The sequence below is a fragment of the Sander lucioperca genome, chromosome 3, assembly GCF_008315115.2.
Source record: "Sander lucioperca isolate FBNREF2018 chromosome 3, SLUC_FBN_1.2, whole genome shotgun sequence".
In the NCBI taxonomy this organism is placed as follows: domain Eukaryota; kingdom Metazoa; phylum Chordata; class Actinopteri; order Perciformes; family Percidae; genus Sander; species Sander lucioperca.
This window is the reverse complement of record NC_050175.1, coordinates 25,004,701-25,024,079: the sequence shown is the minus strand read 5'-3', so window position 1 is coordinate 25,024,079 and position 19,379 is coordinate 25,004,701. Positions and strand designations below refer to the sequence as shown.

Here is a 19,379-nt window from a genome sequence, read left to right as displayed (position 1 = left end):
TCTGGAGATGAATTTATTTTTTCGTAGGTTTTGCACCCTGATCTGGAGATAGCAGACAATGCGTTCCCTCCGCCTCGCACTGCACCCTCCAACCTCAAGTTGTTGGTAAGTCAGCATCAGTATCACATGCCCTCTTTTCATTTATGATCCTCTGGGTAAAGGCATATGTCCTCATGTTCATCAGAAAAAGTCTCTTATCGCCAAAAGGTTAGTGTTGGAGTGAGGGCACTAACTGACCGTAATCCATAACCCTTAAGAAAAAAAACAATGTTGCCTAATTAACTTAACTAACAACTAACTGCATTTGTGGCATAGCTGTTTGATGAGTCGTGTTTGTGTGTGTATGTTCCAGGACAAGGAGGTGAGGTCTGTCTTTCTCAGGTTGTTTGCACAACTCTTCCAGGGCTACAGGTCTTGCCTGCAGCTTATCCGCATTCATTCTGAACCCGTTATTCACTTTCACAAGGTAAGATAACAACATTATGGAATTCCCAGTGATGACATTCAAATTTTGCAAAAACCTTATTTTCCAATACATGACCTTGGCTTAAACTCCTTTAGTAATTGCTCTGCAGCAAACACATTGTTCTTTTTTAACTGCCAAGAATGTTTGTAGCTGGATTCCAGTAGTGAGGGTGGAATTACGTGTAAAGACCTGACGGATAAACCTGTCAGGGTTGTATAAAGTGTGTGTTTGTGTGTGGATGTGTGAGTGTGCATGTTGTTATAAATGTGTTTTTGAGGCTCCATGACTCTTCCGTGATGCTATCTTTTTGTTTATGCAAGCTTCGGACACAGTCCCATAACCTTGGGCAAAGCCCGGCAAAGAGCCATATGAAACGTATTAGGTTTACATTGTTGTTTTGTGCTGGGCTTTTTGTTTGTTTGTGTCTGTGGTGTCTCCGTGGTAACCGCTCAGCACATCATCCTCAAAGTACCCCACATGGATCACATTATAAACAAACGCTCAGCTTATTCGCCTGGAATCGCTGAGTGGGGGAAGGCTTGTGTGAACTGTGTTTTAGCTCTTCTACCCACAAGCACAAATAAGTATGCATAAAGTAAATTAAATTCATTTGCATGTAGTCATTTATAAGTTGATTTATTTCCCTTTTTGTACATGCTGAAGAACTTATCCATGATTTCAATAATTAAATTATGCCGGTCTCAGGCCCCCTTGCAGAGATATTTTTGCACATTTTGTAATCTTATTCTAAAAATGGCTGTGATCACTACGCTTGTTTTTCAGTCTGCAGCATATCCATATGAACAAGATTACATTGCTCCCATCTGTGTGGGATTGTAACTGATCTAATTCTGACATTATCCAGACTGCCTTCCTGGGCCAGCGAGGCCTCATTGAGAATGATTTTCTGACCAAGGTTTTGGATGGCATGGCCTTCGCTGGCTTTGTCTCAGAGAGAGGTCCGCCTTACAGAGCCTGCGATCTCTTTGATGAGGTACTGTACCATGATGCTCCACTTAAAGCTGAACTTTATTATCCTTTGCTTTTTAGCTGTAAGTGGAGAAGTTCATACACAAACTTTTTTTTTTTTACATTGAAGTGACTATAAAATAGTTTTTAATGTGGACTGGTGACATATGGACGATACACTATCAGTTATGATAGCCAAGTAGTTATGCCGTAGGAGCACTGTGATACTTTTCAATGTATTTTACTAGATTATCCACCCCTTTTAATAGTGTATAAACTGTATACTGTTTTATTGTGTGTTTTGTAGCTGGTCGCCTTAGACACTGACAGCTTTAAGGAAGAAGAGGTCAGCCCTGCCAAGCTGCAGAAGCACATCAGGGTATTCTCTGAGCAGCTATACAGAAATGTAAGACTTCATGCAACTACAACTACATCTCTGTTCTTTTGGCGTATTACCATGTAGGACATATGTCCTCATTTTAGCATGCTGTGCACTTGTTTTGCTGTATAGACAGCTTGGTATCCTATTAATACATGTGGTTACCTGGTGGGTGTACTATAGGAGAACCCAAACCCCCACATGGCGTTCCAGAAAGTGCCTCGGCCGTCGGAGGGATCCCACCTGCGGGTGCACCAGGTACCCTTCCCCCTGCTGGATGACGAAAAGGTGGAGAAGATGCTACAGGAGGGTGTGGCAAAACACAGCAGCGCACCTCCTTCTACACGACCTGAGAGGAAGTGTGTAGTACCTGCCGGACCACCTGTCGGTATGGGCAACTTTAAAATGCTGTAATGTACAATGCATACTGTTGTGATGAGGCTTTACATACCTGCAGTGTTTTGTGTCTTTTCATAAAACTGGGCTGTGTATGCAGTAGAATGGCGATAACATTTTTGAAATTAATGACCAGAGAAAATAATAAAGAAAATAAGGTGTGGTATTCCCTTTTGCTCAAACAGTAGAAAACCTACAACTACCAGAATGCACTGTGCCGTACCGGACCAATAAATGCTCCCACTGGTGGGTGGCGTTACGCAAGCACGTCAAGCTTGTCCGTGTTGACAGCGGCCGGCTGGTAACTAACAGAGCTTGTATAACATTAAGAAGCTCAAAGCTGAAATATGTTTCTGAAAACATTTTAGGTGAGAAATAGGCAATACAGTAACCCCACTTGGTTTTTATGTGAACAGCACTGCCTAGTTTTATAGTTTAATCTGAGTTCAGTCTGAGTTTGAGAAAAAGAGAGAGGGGCAACTGTCGCACTTGATCCGCTTCAATACTCTTTGTGTCCGTATGCGGAAGTACAGTCTGTAGTTCAAGCAACAGGTCCTAGGGCCAGCAGCAAACCTCCAAGTGGCGTGTTTTACATCAAACACGTCACTTGGTGGTTTTTCTGCTGGCCTAATTAGGGAGATCTGGCCACTGGTAAGATGAAGGAAAGTTTACCATAGTTAATTTACACATACTACCAACCTTTGACTTGTGAAAATGCTCTGATGTTTGCTGCAGTTGTAGTTTCAACCTGCAGTGATTCCTCTCATATTCTGTCTTTCTGTATTCCAGTGCCCATAATGGGTAAGATTGGCTCCGTGTTTAACAGCGCTCGCAGGCTGGAGGTGGTGCGGAGTTGCATTTCCTTCGTCTTTGACAACAAGACCCTGGAGACTGAAAAGGTGATGCCCAATGTCTATCATCAGTGGAGCTTATCAACCTTTTAAACAAGCTCATTAACTGGAGGCAGCTTTGTGTTGCACCCACCGTTGACCGTTATGGAGCTGTACTGTAGATCTTTCTTCACCTTCATTATCCTCATATCTCCCAGCTGCCACACAGACACAGAAATAAATAGGGCCTGTTATCAAACACTCTGAATCCATGTTGATATGTGGATAACTTTGCTAATCAATAGTTACTGTTGTAACACAGAGGTTAATCAGTTCCTGTCATTTGTGTTTCACCTCTACGCGCATCTACACTGCACTAACATGCCATTTGTTGTGGCCCAATGTATAGGATTCTACCCAATATGCATTCAATGTGTTTAAAATTGGATTGCCAGTTACTTTATGTATCCCACTTGCTTCATATAGGAGTTATATAATCCCGGCCTGCATCTCTGTGTAAGAATGCATAGCATGCATCCTCTGAATCCCCCATGAGCCTGTAAATGCTTTTCTGCCAAATGGCCATTCCCATACAGCAGGTCAAAGTAGCTGGAAGTACTGTGTTGGTACATCGTGTTGCTGTAAGCAGCAAATGGATAAAACAAATCAAATTACTCTTTGTCAATATTTCATAAAACAAGGTCCTGCTTTCTCAAAAAGCCTGAAAATCTCAAGAAACAAAGTTTTTTCCCATTTTTTTGAACGATCACAAATTGTCAATTGTCTTCTCTCGATCTGAAATCAACCTCTCTTGTCAGGTCAGTTACTTTATTTGGAGGCATTTCTTTTTTCTTCTAAAACCCTCTTTGTCCACTTTTCTCTCAACAGACACTTCCGGCTGCACTGCGAGCACTGAAAGGCAAGGCAGCTCGCCAGTGTCTGACTGAGGAACTAAGTCTTCACGTTCAGCAGAACCGCGCCATACTGGACCACCAACAGTTTGATTACATCATTCGTATGATGAATTGTGCCCTTCAGGTAAGTCACGCCAACACAAGTCTCAGACCCTTTCTGCTGCATCAGTACTGGAAACTGATGGAAACGTGTAAAATACTGCATGCCGCCTTGGAAGTGTTTTCAATTACTTTAAAAAGTCTTGATTTTTTTTTAATCAAAAATAAATACACAATGACTTTGATAATCAAACTTCGTTTAAGTCATTTATCAAGCAACACATTACCAGTCATTCATTGTTTCAGCTTCTTTTTAAAGATAATTTTTTTGGCTTTTATTGCCTTTATTGATAGGACAGATTAAGTAAGGAAAGTGGGAGAGACGGGGGGGAATACATGCAGCAAAGGGCCACAGGTTGGAACCGAACCCGCGGCCGCTGCGACAAGGACTGAGCCTCTGTACATGCTCAACTAGGTGAGCAAACCAGGCGCCCCATTCTTTCCAGCTTCTTCAAAGTGAATATTTGCAGCACTTCTCTGTTTTATATTGTTGTAAATGTAATAGCTTTGGGTTTTGGACTGTTTAATCGGACAAAACAATCAATTTGAAGATGTTGCCTTGGACTCGAGAAAATTGTGCTGTTCATTTCTGACATCTGGTTGACTGAACATTCAGTTGATTATTAAAAACAACTACAAAACAAATCTGTCTAACCAAACACATGATGCAATATTCAGTGACATTGCAACATACGTCAGTAACTGTGATGTCATTGTGTCATGTCAAAATTATATCCAGGTTTTTACTGATGAATTATGTGGTTTTCAACATGTTGATCTGCTGAAAATAACTGACATTTTAAGACTTTGTATATAAATTTAAACTTTTTTTGTTTGTTATTCAAACAGGAATTTGACCTGAACTGTTGTTATTTATTGTTATTCTTATAAGAATAGAACATAATATAATTTGAAAAAATCATACTAAGAATATTGTTCAAAGATTAATTAATTTTTTTTCTTTTTAAGATTATTTTTCTTGGCATTTAGGCCTTTATTGTGACAGCTTAGACATGAAAGGTGAGAGAGAGGGGGAATGACATGCAGGAAAGTGCCGCAGGTCGGAATCGACTCCACGGCCTCTGCATCTAGGACTGAGCCTCTATACATCGGCAAGCGCCCCACCTCTAGGCCACCCAGGCACCCAATTCAATAACATTTCTTAGCCAGCAGACAACAGTAAAGGTTAGCAGATATCTTCCTCTTAGGCTTGCTCAACAGATCTGACCTGAAAATATTTTCCTGACCTACATTTTGACCCAAAAAAATATCTGCAAAAATGCTTTTCTGGCCATTATACAACGCCATAACTCAGGAAAAGAAGGGGAGACATTTGGTCGTATATTGAATTGGTGACACTACTCTTGAAACTGGTGATTGTTTAGATCTTCTGTGCTGCCGGGTTGAAGATGTGTGTGAAGCATCCACGTTTTGCGAAAAAAAAAAATCACTTAATACCTTGACTGGTTGGCAGAGGCATACAACCGCAATGCAGTAATTATTATTAATTGTGCAGTAGTTTAGTTTATTCTCAAGTCTGTCTTTATTTACAACATACAACTAGCATGTTGTATGACTGAGCCACTACAATACTGCTCGTTGTTTATCAGATAGTATGTTTGTCTCTTTCTGATGCCCTCATGCCTCGGCTACTTGTCAAAGTGAGTAAGTAATGTGTTTTTGTGCAGCTCATAAAGAGTGAGTGAGGCTTCACTCAACCAGAGCAGCCGGGTCTTTATTGGTAGTTCCTCATGTTTTACTGCCTTGAATCAGTCCCTTCCAAGGATTTTAATAATTTTAAGCAGTCCTCACAGAGTGCAGCTTTTATGGAGTGACTTTAGATTCCAGTCATTCTTCCCCTCCCAAAATGATGGAAAGCCAATTCATCCCACCATCTGCCCGGGCCAGGGACATGCAAGGTCATTTGACGTGTCGTTTTCTCCACAATTATACAACGGGACAAAATGAGGCCAAGTGCAAAATTGTTGACTTTGGCTAATATAATGTCTACCTGGCAAGGCTACTGATTTGCAAATGTAATTATTAATGTCTTTCCACACGTGCAGGAAGAGGTGAAAAGAAAAGGTTGTTGTATCATCCCTTTTATGCTGCGTAATGTCTGACTGTCTTTACTGTCCGAGCAGCTCAGAGCTCATCTCTGCTCCTGGAAACAGTTTGTCTGTGATGTGCATTTGTTCAAAAGCCAAAAAGTGGCGAGATGTCTGGATAAAACCATCATCTCTTTTGCATGGCCTTTTCAGTCAAGACTTGAATTATATTTAAAGTCTAAATTGATGCAAAACTACATGCTGTTTCATTGATAGCCAGGCAGCCCGTGCGTCTTTTTGTGTGTTGGCACAGATGAGTGATACATTATTTTCGAATTGTTTCAAAGCTAGACCCAAAATAAGCTTCAACACGAAGTGATGAACAATGCAGCACACCTCCCCGAAGGATGCCAAAAGGAGATGCATATGAAATGCATGATCCTAGTCATAGAAGAAGTACAGTTTTGTTAATCGCAACATGGGATAATATTGTTCTGTTTGTTTGTTTTTAGATTTTATTGTGTATTGTTTTGTCATTTCTTCTCTTACTTCAAGATGGAAGCCAGTCATTTGTTCCTGGCTTTCATTTCTTGGTCTTAGCTCAGTTGTGAGGGATTTGTCCCAGATGAGCTGTGAAAGAAATATAAATAGTAAATTGCTGGGCCACTAATTACTTTCATATTCTGCACTCTGCCCTTTCTTTTAACGCCCAGCCACGTAAGAACCCCAAAATGATATTACTGTGTGTGTGTGTGCGTGTGCGTGTATGCGTGCGCGTGTGCGTTTATGCGTGCGTGCGTGCGTGCGTGCGTGCATGTGTGCATGTGAGATCCTTTAGTGCCTAACAAAAGCCAAGGTGACCTATTCGCTAAAAAATGTTGCTTGCTATTTGTACAATGACAGCATGTTGCCTCATTAGGATTTCTGGCATCCATGTTGAGGTGACACATTGATTTTCAATGACATCATCATTATAAGGCCAATTACAACATTTATCGTTTAACTGTCAACTCCAGGTTAAGTGACGGTTCGGTTGTCTGGTTGCAATCAGTGTTCGCAGGGAAGCAGAGCCGCAGGAAGCGTTATGTAATATAAATATGTACAACAGGTCAAAGGTTTGAATCATTTGGTACTGTACCTTGTCATCACTTGTTCAGTTTTTTTGTAATTTGTAAAAAAAAAAAAAAAAAAGTCGATACATTCTCTGGAATGAGTTAATACAGTTACAGTGATGCATTTTTTCCTGTTTAAACATCTGTTGCAATCCTTACCTGTGCTGTTACTGCCATGAATCACACACAGTAACGACCCTTATTAAGGTATTTGAGTTAATTGCACATTTATTTGTGTGCGTGTTCGTGTGCACTGGTCAGTGCTCCAGCTTTTAGAAGTAAATGTTGCGCAAGCCATGTGGGGGAATGAGTCCTGCTGTGGATGTATCCTGGCATCCCAACCATTTCCTGTCAGATAGGATTATGAGCCCTCTGCGCTCTGCTCTCTCATGGCTGAGGGCCTCATGATGGTGCTCAAAAACACACTCTGAATGGCAGTTTACTGTGAGAGGGGATTAGGGCGGGAGGTCCATGGGAAGCGGCTGCAATGGCATGGAGTCCATGAGTTCCGCTTGAGTTTGACTGTCTGATGTGGAACAGTGTGCAAGAACGCACGCTTACTTACACACAGATGTTGTTGGAGAGTAAGAAGCACTTTATCAGACCATTCTGGAGCACATACCAACTGTGTCTGTGCCCCCCCCCCCACCCCCCCTTTGAAAGGCTGCCTGCTGTGCTTTAATCACTTTGAACATCTTCTTTAAAGTGAATAGATGATTACATTTTTACATTATTTAGATCATAAATTTGTCTTATGCTGTGAGAACATGGACTCTGTCTGCCTTAGTGTCCTTGATGGACTGCCTTACGTAACATGACCACTGGGAATCTGAACTGGGTATCATTCCCATGTTGATAACTGTTTCTCTAGGACGTCCAACAGTATGACCAGGTAAACATCTGCACGACTCACATTTCATGCTTTCGCTATGGAATCTCTGTTTGTTGCTCATCTGGACAGCACAGAGGTCAACTATGTGGCTTATTCCTCTTCATTAGTGATTCAAGACACAATTAACATTAATAACCTCTAAATTTAGACATTTTTGTGTGTGTGTCTGTAGCCACAAAAGATTCATAAAAACATGGCATGTGTCAGTTTATCTCACAGCTTTCCTGGAAAGTGCTAACTTCTCTGGAACATACAGGAAGCTGCTGTTTTCCGCCTTTTATGTGTCGCTGTGGAACTTGTGTTTTGTATTTTCTCCCCTCTGTACATTCTTGTGTGGCGGTACCAGAGTCCCCCCATCACAGACCACTATCAGAAAGTGCAGCCTTCTTCTCCCTATCTCTCCTGGCAAATTTACTACTCACTACAGTACATTTACTACTACTTCACGTCACATAAAAAAGAGGGAAATGCGTGTTATTTACAGTATACAGTAATTATGAGTTCCCACTGTGGGTCATGAGGTGCGGCACCAAGTCAGAATCAGTGCTGTTGTTCAGTGCTGTTGTTTGTACAAGGTCTTAAATCAAGTTTCCTCTGGCCATTCTCATTTACAGTGTTCAATAAATAAATCTCAACAAAGCTTACCAGAGATAAGTACCAATTTCCTGTGAAGTACTTTTAAGTCCAACTCGCGGCCTTTTCTCTTATTCTCTTGTTCTCATTGTTCTCTGCGATCGCTGCAAGAAAAGTTTTGTTTGTGCCCCTAAGTCCCCCACTCTAAGCCTCTTAATGTACTGTTCATCTTAATACCATTTTCTTGAAAGCACCACTAAGCGCTGCCTCTTTGACCTGAAACAATCCCAAATACAAAGACACGTTGGCGTGGTGTGTAAATGTCAAGGAGGGAATATTTTCAACTATTCCCTGATCAAACAAAATGAATAAAAAAGAGAATTAAATTTGCTTTCTCGCTGGTCGTGGCTTCTTGATAAATGGACACAACATGTTATAGCCAAAATGACTGGATTTTATGCAATGCCTTTTCTTCAGTGAGACTTGTATGGCAATCTAGTTCAAGAATGTAAAACATGAAATTACCAATTAATTGAAGGCTGGAGCGCTCTGACAATTGTGTCAAGGCAGGGTTTATATAAGCCAAAGAACACATATGTCCTAATATTGGAGCAGAGTTAGTGGTTTTGGCAGACCATTTTATTTTATTTTATATATATATATATATATATATATATATATATATATATTTTGCATCACCCTAACATATAACAGGACAGGAATGTCTTTATGTAACAGGAAGTTACGTTTGCTGAAGATAAATGCTTTGCCCCCTAGTGTTCTCCACAGGTCACATCTCTGCAAGTTTTCAGCAGTGCATCAGAAGACATAAAGTTTTGTGTTATATCTTAGCAATACATAAACCATTTCAAAATAGATAGTAGATAGTGTTGCAGTAACAAAGTGGTTCTCCTTTAGGTTACCTCCAGAGAGGGTTTCCCCTCTGGTCCCAGACTGTGTGACCTCTCTGTTGGAAACTTGTGCTTCTTGTTTTGGGGCTGCAGTGAAAAAAGGTGTTTGCAGAGCTTAGTAACATGTCGCCTGCTGTGTGCTGCCCTGCTCTCACTTCTCCCCTGTTGTTTGACCCACAGGACTGCTCCAGCTCAGAGGAGTACACGGTGGCTGCTGCACTGCTGCCCCTGTCAACGGCCTTTTACAGGGTAAGAAAAATGTATTAAAAACAAGGATGTATATGAGTTTAGTTTAATGCTTCTGCTTCTCATATTTTCATAATTGTGCATACAAACCACTGCTTGGTCAAAGTGTACAGTATAAAAACATCAACTAAAGGATCATTTCAACCAAAAAAAAACAACAAAAAAACGTCAGTGGTTTATAGCCATCTACACAGTTTGAGCCACTGAAACTACTGCCACCACTCTAATAAATTTGTTTTAGCAGCCCGTAGCATTGATGAATGACATTTCAAAAATGAAATGTGACTTTCTGGACATAAGCTAGCAGCTACCTCCACAATGGAGGCTTTAAACATGTCTGTCTTCAATTCCAAATTCCAAAGTGAAACAATTTCAGTAAAAACAGCAGAAGTGTTAACAGTATTTCTGATAATACGTCTACAGTAAAGTCTTGCACATTGTGATGTCACAAAATCTAGACTGATAAAAAATTGGCCCGGGCCATTGTATCAGCCAATATTACCAATTGTAGACGGTATCGGGGGTACATGTCAGCCCAAAATGTAGCAAGAAATGTCAGTACAAAGATATGTTTGAGGTCATTTAGAAACAGTGTCTCCATTGCATAGTTTATCATGCTCCGAATTCTTAAAACAAAATTGTGTGTGTTATATAAAAAAAAGGAATATCTGCCTATAATAATAATACATTTTATTTATATAGTGCTTTTCATTGTACTCAAAGACACTTTACAGTAAAACCAGCACATATAGCACATTAAAAACTAGGGCTGTCAAAATAACGCGTTAATTTCAATTAATTAATCTGAGAAAAAATAACGCGTTAAAAAATAATAATAACGCAGATTAATCCATTCCATATTGACGTTTGACCCGGAGCCGTTCTAGCCACCATTGGACTGTAAAATGAAGGAGGGAGACGAGAATGTGCTGCCTGGATCATTAACTGGAACATTTACTTGTAAAAATCTTCTTCCTGCCAACTCTGGCTACCGAAATCTGGTGCCACTGATATGTCTGCTCTTCTCTCTGGTGCTCTGAAGACGATACAGGCAACACAAACACCGCTGCACGTGACGCTAGTTAACATTATACTCAACAGCAGCTAACGTTAGCCTACCGCTAGCTAGTAGCTGGATTAAACACGGTTACAATGCTGACAGCTAACGCTGAACGGTGTAAAGTTTGACTGTGTTTTACTGTAGAGGACTGTGACTCAACAGCGGGATGTAACAATCTGCAGCTGCCGAGCTGCCGTCGGAAAAACAACACAGACGGTGCGTTCAATGAAACTGGTAAACTACAGCTTCGTGGTGCATTTGAAGTTATTATAAATGTCCTTGGTGGTTGTTTTTGTCGTTCAACAGCAATTGACTAGTGAAATAAGGTTATACATTATTATTAATTATCATTTAATTTTGACCATATGGCCTTAGCAATAAACATGCCGTTCTTTAATGTCACCAACTGTTGTTTAGTACCCTTTTTTTCTTTTCTTTTTTTACTTTCTTAAAAAGTATCGGTTCAGGCACTGTTAATTATGTATGCGATTAATTTCGATTAATTAATCACAGTCTGTAATTAATTAGATTAATTTTTTTAATCTATTGACAGCCCTATTAAAAACAGATAAGCAATAAAACCAACACATAAAACAAGCATATTAAAAGCAATTAAAAACAATAAAACCAGTAACTATCAGGTGAGAAACGTAAGACTATTGTATGTGGAAAGCTAATCTGAAGAGGTGTGTTTTGATTAGTGTTTTGAATGTGTCCAGGTCAGTACAGTCACGGATGTGTATGGGTATTATATACTAATTGTTGTAACTCTCGACCAGTACCAGTCAGGCTCTAATTACTGCACTATAGAGTAAGTTGTAAGCAAGAATAGCCAGAGGGAGGACAGCTTTATCAACCTTATACCTTTGCTGATCCCGGAGCATGTACATGCACAGAACAGAATGTTAAAACCTCCATAGCAAAATATAGAGGACGGGCCATGGCCTTTGGTTTTAAAACCACATTATCAAAACAGGGTAGCTTCATTATTCACCACAATGTCTCCACTGCTTGCTTGTTGCTATGGGGACAGACACAACTGTCCGCATTGGCTTTTTGTTGGGTACCAGTGCCATACCCTGATGGCCTGGAGTGGGACCTGGCCTGCTCTCTACCACCACGTGACTCATCCATGGACTCATCCAGTTTACATGCCACAGGCTGATGTAACTTAGATAAGCTGTATGTTGTTGTTTTTGTCTTTAGGGCCACCAGTATTGAAAATTCATCAATGATGTCACCCAAAGGGTGAAAAGTAAAGTGAAATCATCTGCCAAAATGATTCTGTAATCTCTGGTTTAGTGGCGCAAGGATCATGTAGTGAAAATGTGAGAAAAACAAAGCTTGGTAATAGAGCATCCCAGCAGCTGTCATCATGGGTGTGGATTGAGAGGCATATGTGATCCTAACCTGAGTATTATAAATTGCAGCCTTACAAGTTTGGTAACATGAATGGGATGCCTTGGTTTTACAAAAGAACACTATGTACCATGACATTGTAGCATACATAACCATCCAAACCTTCAGAGGCCCCTCACCAGCCATCCATCTCTATCCTAACATGAAACTTATATAATGATCCCTGAGAGACTGCTCGCATGGTCTCTCAACTGTTGCTTATCCATTACAGTAGCTATGTGTTCTACAAATAGCTGTAAATAATTTATGCAGTAAATGATCAACCTGCCCTTGAATCTGACCAGACAAGACCCTGAAAGTCATTGAAAAGAATGTGAGAGTAATTGAACATGGCCACCCAGGAAAGGCTGGTTCTTCTCTCACTGTTGTAAACTTTGTTGTGTATGTGACTTATTTTATTAGACTTGATGGTTCTGCAGTGCCATTGTTCCATTGTTTTAAGGAATGCTCTGCTTCTTGTCAATACCATTAGGAAACTATATTTTCCAAGTCAGCAAGTTTGTGCTGTGAATCAAATCATTGACCTGCTCAAAACTGTGTTTCCTGCACTGACCCACTTACAGTAACTGCATGTTGACATTAAACCAGTATCATAAACAGGAGCAGATGAGGTATTTGCCCTTTGATTTCCTGCACAAGATACATTACGTTTAGACATTCTTTGTTTGAGTCAGAGGTGGCAATGTTAAAGCATCTACACATTTTGATCAGTAGTTCATCATTTTTTACTTAATGTGAACGTATTTATAAGAAATACATGTTTGTTTGTTTGTTTTTTACTGCTATTGCATGTCAAACATACAGGCACTTTACATTAAATACTGTTAGTTCAAGTTTAGGAGTCAAGACATTGGTCAAGTCCCTGTTTGGTATTCTTGGCCAGACTTTGGCAAACTCACACTGTGGTCAAGCGTACAGTGGTAACTGTCCCCATGGCCCTAAAGTCTCCAGGTCAGGGAATGTGGGAAGCTCCCCTTCGCACCGCCGTCTGCTGGATGGAGACAGACAGTGTCTAGTGTTATTGGTGGCCATATGTTGTTGACACTGAACAGTTATTGTATGCGATTAAACCCACATTCTTTGTTCAGTTGTTTTACTTAGCCATTTCTTTGGTTTCTCCTCAGCTTGACCCTTCTTGGATGTTTCGCTCAAACTAAAACAGTGATGGACATTTTTTGATAGATGTTTGTTAATATTTCAGATAGAAGGAAGGTGGAGTTGATTTGCAAAATATCTTTTAGCCTAGATCATGCACGGATAGTGTCATTTGGCACCTGTGGGTAAAGTTTATCTAAATGCCACATAACCTTTGTACAGTGGCCCTTTGTTAGAGTTGAGGTTTTACATTTAGTTGTGAATCTCTAATCTGCATGGACATTTCCTCTGGCATTTATTATCTAGCGAGGAGTGGGTTTATCAGGAGATGAACAGGTGTCATTGACGTCTGGGTCTGTTGTTATTCTGTCCTTTGAGGCCCCACCTGATATGTCTTCTTCCTTTTTAATGTGTCACTAGAATAAATGTCTCTCTGTGGAAAAACAGATTGGATACAGCAGCAACACCATTCTCAATGACTTCCACAGCCAAAACACTTGACGTTTAGCATTCTTTCAACCGTAGTTTATTCAAGGGGGATTTGGCGGCTCGCTGTGTCAAACTGCTCTCCACCATGCCCTGGTGAGGAAAATGACGTACTGCATAACCCTTGTATATCTTGGAAATGTCCAGCTCTTGACTTACCGTAGTTTTGTTTACTTTGTTTTGGAACATTTATGTTACTTGTACATTATGTTTTTACACAGTTATGTCCTATAGATGCCATGATGGGTTTGTTTATTAGTCTGACTTTCAACATTTCTTCTCTGTTTATTTTACGTGACAGAAGACTAAACACATTGTTAGAGTTTTTATGGTTTCAGGATGCAAGTAGTTTTCCTAACAATACACTGACTCATGATTGTGTACAGGTCAGTCATGCATTCCCACAGACAAATGCACGTGTACAGCTGTCCATATTTACGACAGCAGTGTATAAATAATCGCACTCCGACACTCAGTCAACACTCAGCGGCTACATGAAAGTATACACTCCCTTCAGTGACAACAGTCTCTGAGAGACACAGTTGACATGTGTGATGCTGTATGGCTGTCCAGCTGATGTTTGGAGGCCGCGGTCAATCATCATACTGTGAAACTTGGGATCATGTCCCACAGTTCAAAAAAAGATCCCAAATCCTGATTCCTTGAATCCTGAAATCCTTCATTCATTTGACCTGTAGACAGCATTTTCTTCTTTCTGTCTCTCCTTGTGGTTTTTCCTTCTTGTTTTTCAACCTTTCTCCTTCAACTCTGCATTCCTGCTCTTCACTAGTCACACAGCCAGATGGGTCTGATACTGCTATACTCCCTCCTTCCCCTTCATTTTCACTTCCTACTTTCGTTCTCTCCTTTCTCCTCTCCTTCCCTGTCCTCCTCCTTGCCCATCTGTCTTGTGGCTGTCTCTGTGTATTATCATATTGGGAAGAGATGACCTCGGTCAAAATGACCTGCACATATCTGACCAGTGGAGCCAGGCAGAGTATAGATAGCATAGCCAAATCACACACAGATTTCCCCCCCCCCCTCAAAAAAAACAAAACAAAAACACAGAACACACACGCCCACACAACATCTGCCGCAAGACATGTAACACACTCCTGTGACAGAAATGTATTGCCAGACTAGTCAAAGGGCTTCACTTGTTTTTATTATATTTGTCATGTTTTGTTCTGCTCCATCCTTAAAATCTGACCTCCTGGCAGTCAGTCTCGAGACCATGTGTTCCACAGTCCAATGCCAAGGTTGGTCACAACATGTCTAGCCACAACAGATTTGTCATTTCATCCAGTGTTTTTTCTGGCCTAATTCCCATACTCAATTTAAATCGGTAGGTTTGGTTACTTTGATGATAGCAACGTCAGTGTAATCATCTCTATTTCTGGGGAGAAAACAGTCCATCCAAACAAACTCCCATTATAGCAATATTGCGTAACAGCGTGGTAAATTTTGCAGTTTACTCCCCCTACAGTGTCGGAGTGCAATTATTTATACACTGTTGTCATAAATATGGACAGCTGTACATGTGCATTTGTTCAAATTACATTACTTATGATGATCAAAAACGAGCGAGTCAACAACTTTGCTACACAGCCAAACATTAAGCAAGTGCAACAATACAAGACAAAAAAAATCCAACTAGTATTATTAGTCTAACAGCAAAAGGGCCAGCTCGCCATCTATCTTGCAGCCTTTTATTTCACAAAGCTCTCGCCAACAACTAAAAGCCAGTCCAAGATTTACTCTTACTTGGCAGCCTCTTGCTCGGCCACTCTCTCTTCTTAGCTTCCTCCGTCATCATCATCCTCTTCGGTCTCTTCGCCTCTGCATGATGTCCATTGGTACTGCTGAACCCGGTTCCGTTGCCCTCCCTGCTAGCATCCCCGCCTTGGGCCTGAAAACCTACAGAGCAGCTGGAGGACATCATAAGGAAAACTAGAAAACATTTTCTCCATAAAATATGATCAGTTTTACCAAAATCAGTGGTATGCCATAAAGTGTTACACATTTCTCACAGCAGATAGTAGCCACTCGTAAGTTACATAGTGCGAGAACAGGCATACGGGGCGCAGAGTGGAAATGACAGAGACACCATTCTCCCTATTACAAGTCAGTGTAGCATCAAAATTATTTTAAAGCTGTTATTTTAAGGTAAAATAGTTACACAATTTTGCTTTAATGTCATCATTACGTTGCCACATGATCTAGAACTACAGGTTTATAAACACCCTTAGTTCCTTAATAATTCTCAAACAATAATATTGGTATCGACCTCAAAATAAAGGCTCTATCACGTTTTATTTGTCAGCATTTAAGTGTAATAGGCTTTTGTTTTTAGCCTAATAATCAGACAAAATTTAACAAATTCTGGGTGGTAAATTTAAAAAAATGTGACCATCTTTTGTGTTTTGTGTTTCTACCTTAAAATCCCTCAAACTATTGTTTTTTTCCTTTAATTGAGATCTTTTGTATCCCTTTTTTGTTGGCCTCTTTCATTAGCCAGCAGTATATCCTAGTCTCTTTCTTTGAACACCTTGAAAACCCATGACAATCTGCTGAACTCAGCAGTGTAACGTTTCCCGAAAAAAAAAGTGGTTTGTAATCTAATATCAGAAGAAAAGAAGCAGGAGCTTGCTTCAGCATTTGTGTAATAACAAGTCGGAGCGTGTTTAAATTTTTTCAAGATGTATACCTACGTTTTTCCTCCATTACATTTTTATGATTTCATTCTGTTGTAAGTCTTAACAACAAAGTATATCTAAATCATAATGACACAATGAGTAGAGGAATAACTCCTGCACATTACCAGTGCTGCATGTTAACTGCTTTATGGACATGAGCTCTCTGTTCACCGTCTGTCCTCCCAGCTCTCCTCTCTTTTGGCTTCTGGCATATCACACTGGGAATAGAGCTGTTTTGGTTCTGTCTGCTGTAATTACAGTAACCCGTCTAGTTCTCATTTTTCAAAGGCAAACTGTGAAGTTATAATGTTGTGTTGGGCTGGGCTCAGGGGATCGAAATCAGAAGCTAATCAAATAACAGGCGTTAGCCTTACGCATGGCCTTCAGACTCTACTGGGAGATGGACGGTTGGTGAATGTTGGTTTGTGGCCGGTCATTTATTGGCTGCAGTGCTTCTTTTGAGACCGTGTTATTTGTGGTGTGATATTGTTTCTCCAGCATTGCTCTGCTGTGTTTACCACAGTACAGTATGGGCCAGCGTTAATGCCTTAAGCTGAGCACTCTATGTTCCCTATGGTTGCTGTTTTTGTAAGTAGCAGGTGCTTTACTCTTCAGCCTGCATTAATGAAAAATAACAGCACTGCTTCCAAATACATCCAGTCACAGAAGGAAAGAGAGGTGGTCCGTTGCTCCATTAGGGTTATTATCTGTTAAAAAGTTACGACTTATAAGGAATGATGGATTTCCCTTTAAATCCCACGGCTGACTTTTTGGTTTTGTTTTTCCACTTCTCCACAGCATTTTGGCAAACTCCTTTTCAAGGGGCACTCACTGCAGCCCAAATTCCTTCTTGATGTAAATACCCAATGAGAAAATAAACTTAGCAATAACCCTGACTGCCCACAAGTAGAGGGCTGCAACAATTAGGATCCAGTGGGTAATGCAGGACTGAACACAAATATTGCAGGCAGAGGATATATTTACTCTAGGCAGGAGCAGCTCTCAGTAGAAACAATTTGAATAGAAGAGAGACTGTTGTTTTAGAACTGTATGCGGCTTAACTTTTATTTAGTAGCTTTAAGTTTGGAAACATCATATTCTGCACTGTCAATCAACTCTCCAATGAAGCTACTGTATATGATGTTCACACTGAGTAAAACATGAAATGTTGGGTAAAATATATACCCAAGACGTGATGTTTTTTTATGTCTGTACAGTTTTGTTATATTGAAAGGTGGCCCATAAAATAATTGATTTCTCTAGATTAAAAACATTGTTATGGGCAGGAGTGAGTTGGCACATTTGAACAACTGCACACACAGACCTCTGCTTTAAAGACATAGTTAGCTATTTAATGTTGCTTCTTTACGTCCTGACTCTATGCAGAAATTGGCTGCTGGGGTGAACCAGTTTGCCTACACCTGCATTCAGGACCATCCCATCTGGACCAACCAGCAGTTCTGGGAAGCCACTTTCTACAGCGAGGTCCAGAGTCAGATCCGATCCCTTTATCTCAACACCCCAGACGGAAAAGACGGCATTACTGCCCAGCTAAAGGTAAGACACAAAAAGTGACCAATATGAGTAATTATTAGCTGAGAATTCATATAAAGTCTGTTTAACCCCACTATGTTTAACCCTTTTTAGAGATTAAAAGATTCAACAACAGAAAAGTTAAAAAGTAATTTTTCAAGCAAAAATGTCTTATTTCCAGTATTTTTTTTTTTTATGTTCTTTGTCTTATGTAATAGTAAACTGAATCTCTTGGGCCTTGAACTGTTGGTTGGACAAAACAAGAGATTTAAAGACATACTGTAGCCTTGGGCTTTTATGGATGGATGGATATTTGTTTTTGTGTCTGTTAATATTTGTCTTTATTTGTGAAATATGGAATAGCTTTCCAAAATATTCAAATAAAAAAAGTTGAAGAGAGAGAGAAAAGAGAAAACATGATGGGGGAAAGTCATCCTCTGGTTGAACCACTCTGCAGGTCAACACTCATCAAGCATCATTGCGTTTTAAGGGGTCAAGCCTAAGAAAAAAGTCTGTCAAACTCAAAGCGTTTGCTCTGTCCTCTCCAGGATGCGAGCCCCGAGCCTGCAGCGGGCAGAGATGAGGAGCACACAGCAATGGACCTGGCAGCAGAGCAGCTGCGTTCGTGGCCCGGCCTGAGCAAGGAGAAGCAGCATGAGCTGGTTAAGAATGAGGAGAGCACTGTGTTCAGCCAGGCCATCCACTACGCCAGCCTCATGGTTTACCTGCTAGTTCCTTTGGACACCAGCAAGATCCGGCTGCTCCGCAACGCCCCTGTCGCCGACTGGGAGAGCGGCAGCAACAGCATCGTCACAAACAGGTCAGCAGAGCAACAGCATGATGTATTTCACTATCTGAGTAGAGTAAACATGTAATCAACTGTTGTTTAACGTCTTTCATGTGTCTTTACTGTCCAATGAGATCAAACACTACACCAGAATATAGTTTTGGCTTGTTCAGTATTTGTAAGGTAGAACAATCAACCTTATCTGGAGGAAACCTCAAGGTAAGGTTTCATGATTTGGGAGTTATGTGTACCTCTCTTAATAAGGTGATGATAAGTTTGTGGGTGGATGTGGCGTAACTCACAGTCTACATGATACCTTCCTATCTAGCCAAATGGAACACAGTACCTCTTCTGTTTCCGGCCTACATCCATCCTGTGGGCTTACATCGCTACTGCACAAAACAGAGTGAGGCTCATTCCCTCTGTTGGGAAGTTTAAAACCCTCAGGGCGTCTTGAATGGGGCTATA

The 19,379-nt window shown here is 40.6% G+C and overlaps 2 protein-coding genes across 3 annotated transcripts in view; both read left to right on the top strand.

Annotated features, from left to right (window-relative positions):
- The window catches only part of mical2a (microtubule associated monooxygenase, calponin and LIM domain containing 2a), an 858,504-nt gene that overhangs the window by 514,945 nt on the left and 324,180 nt on the right, over positions 1–19,379 (top strand). The gene's annotated exons all lie outside the window — the stretch shown is intronic.
- The window catches only part of sbf2 (SET binding factor 2), a 102,419-nt gene that overhangs the window by 53,098 nt on the left and 29,942 nt on the right, over positions 1–19,379 (top strand). For both annotated transcript variants that reach the window (XM_031324222.2, XM_031324221.2), the window contains exons 10-19: positions 28–105; positions 353–466; positions 1,332–1,460; positions 1,743–1,841; positions 1,998–2,202; positions 3,000–3,109; positions 3,929–4,078; positions 9,770–9,838; positions 17,978–18,148; positions 18,673–18,944. In XM_031324222.2, the coding sequence (XP_031180082.1) occupies positions 28–105; positions 353–466; positions 1,332–1,460; positions 1,743–1,841; positions 1,998–2,202; positions 3,000–3,109; positions 3,929–4,078; positions 9,770–9,838; positions 17,978–18,148; positions 18,673–18,944 (1,397 nt within the window). The remainder of the gene's footprint in view (positions 1–27; positions 106–352; positions 467–1,331; positions 1,461–1,742; positions 1,842–1,997; positions 2,203–2,999; positions 3,110–3,928; positions 4,079–9,769; positions 9,839–17,977; positions 18,149–18,672; positions 18,945–19,379) is intronic.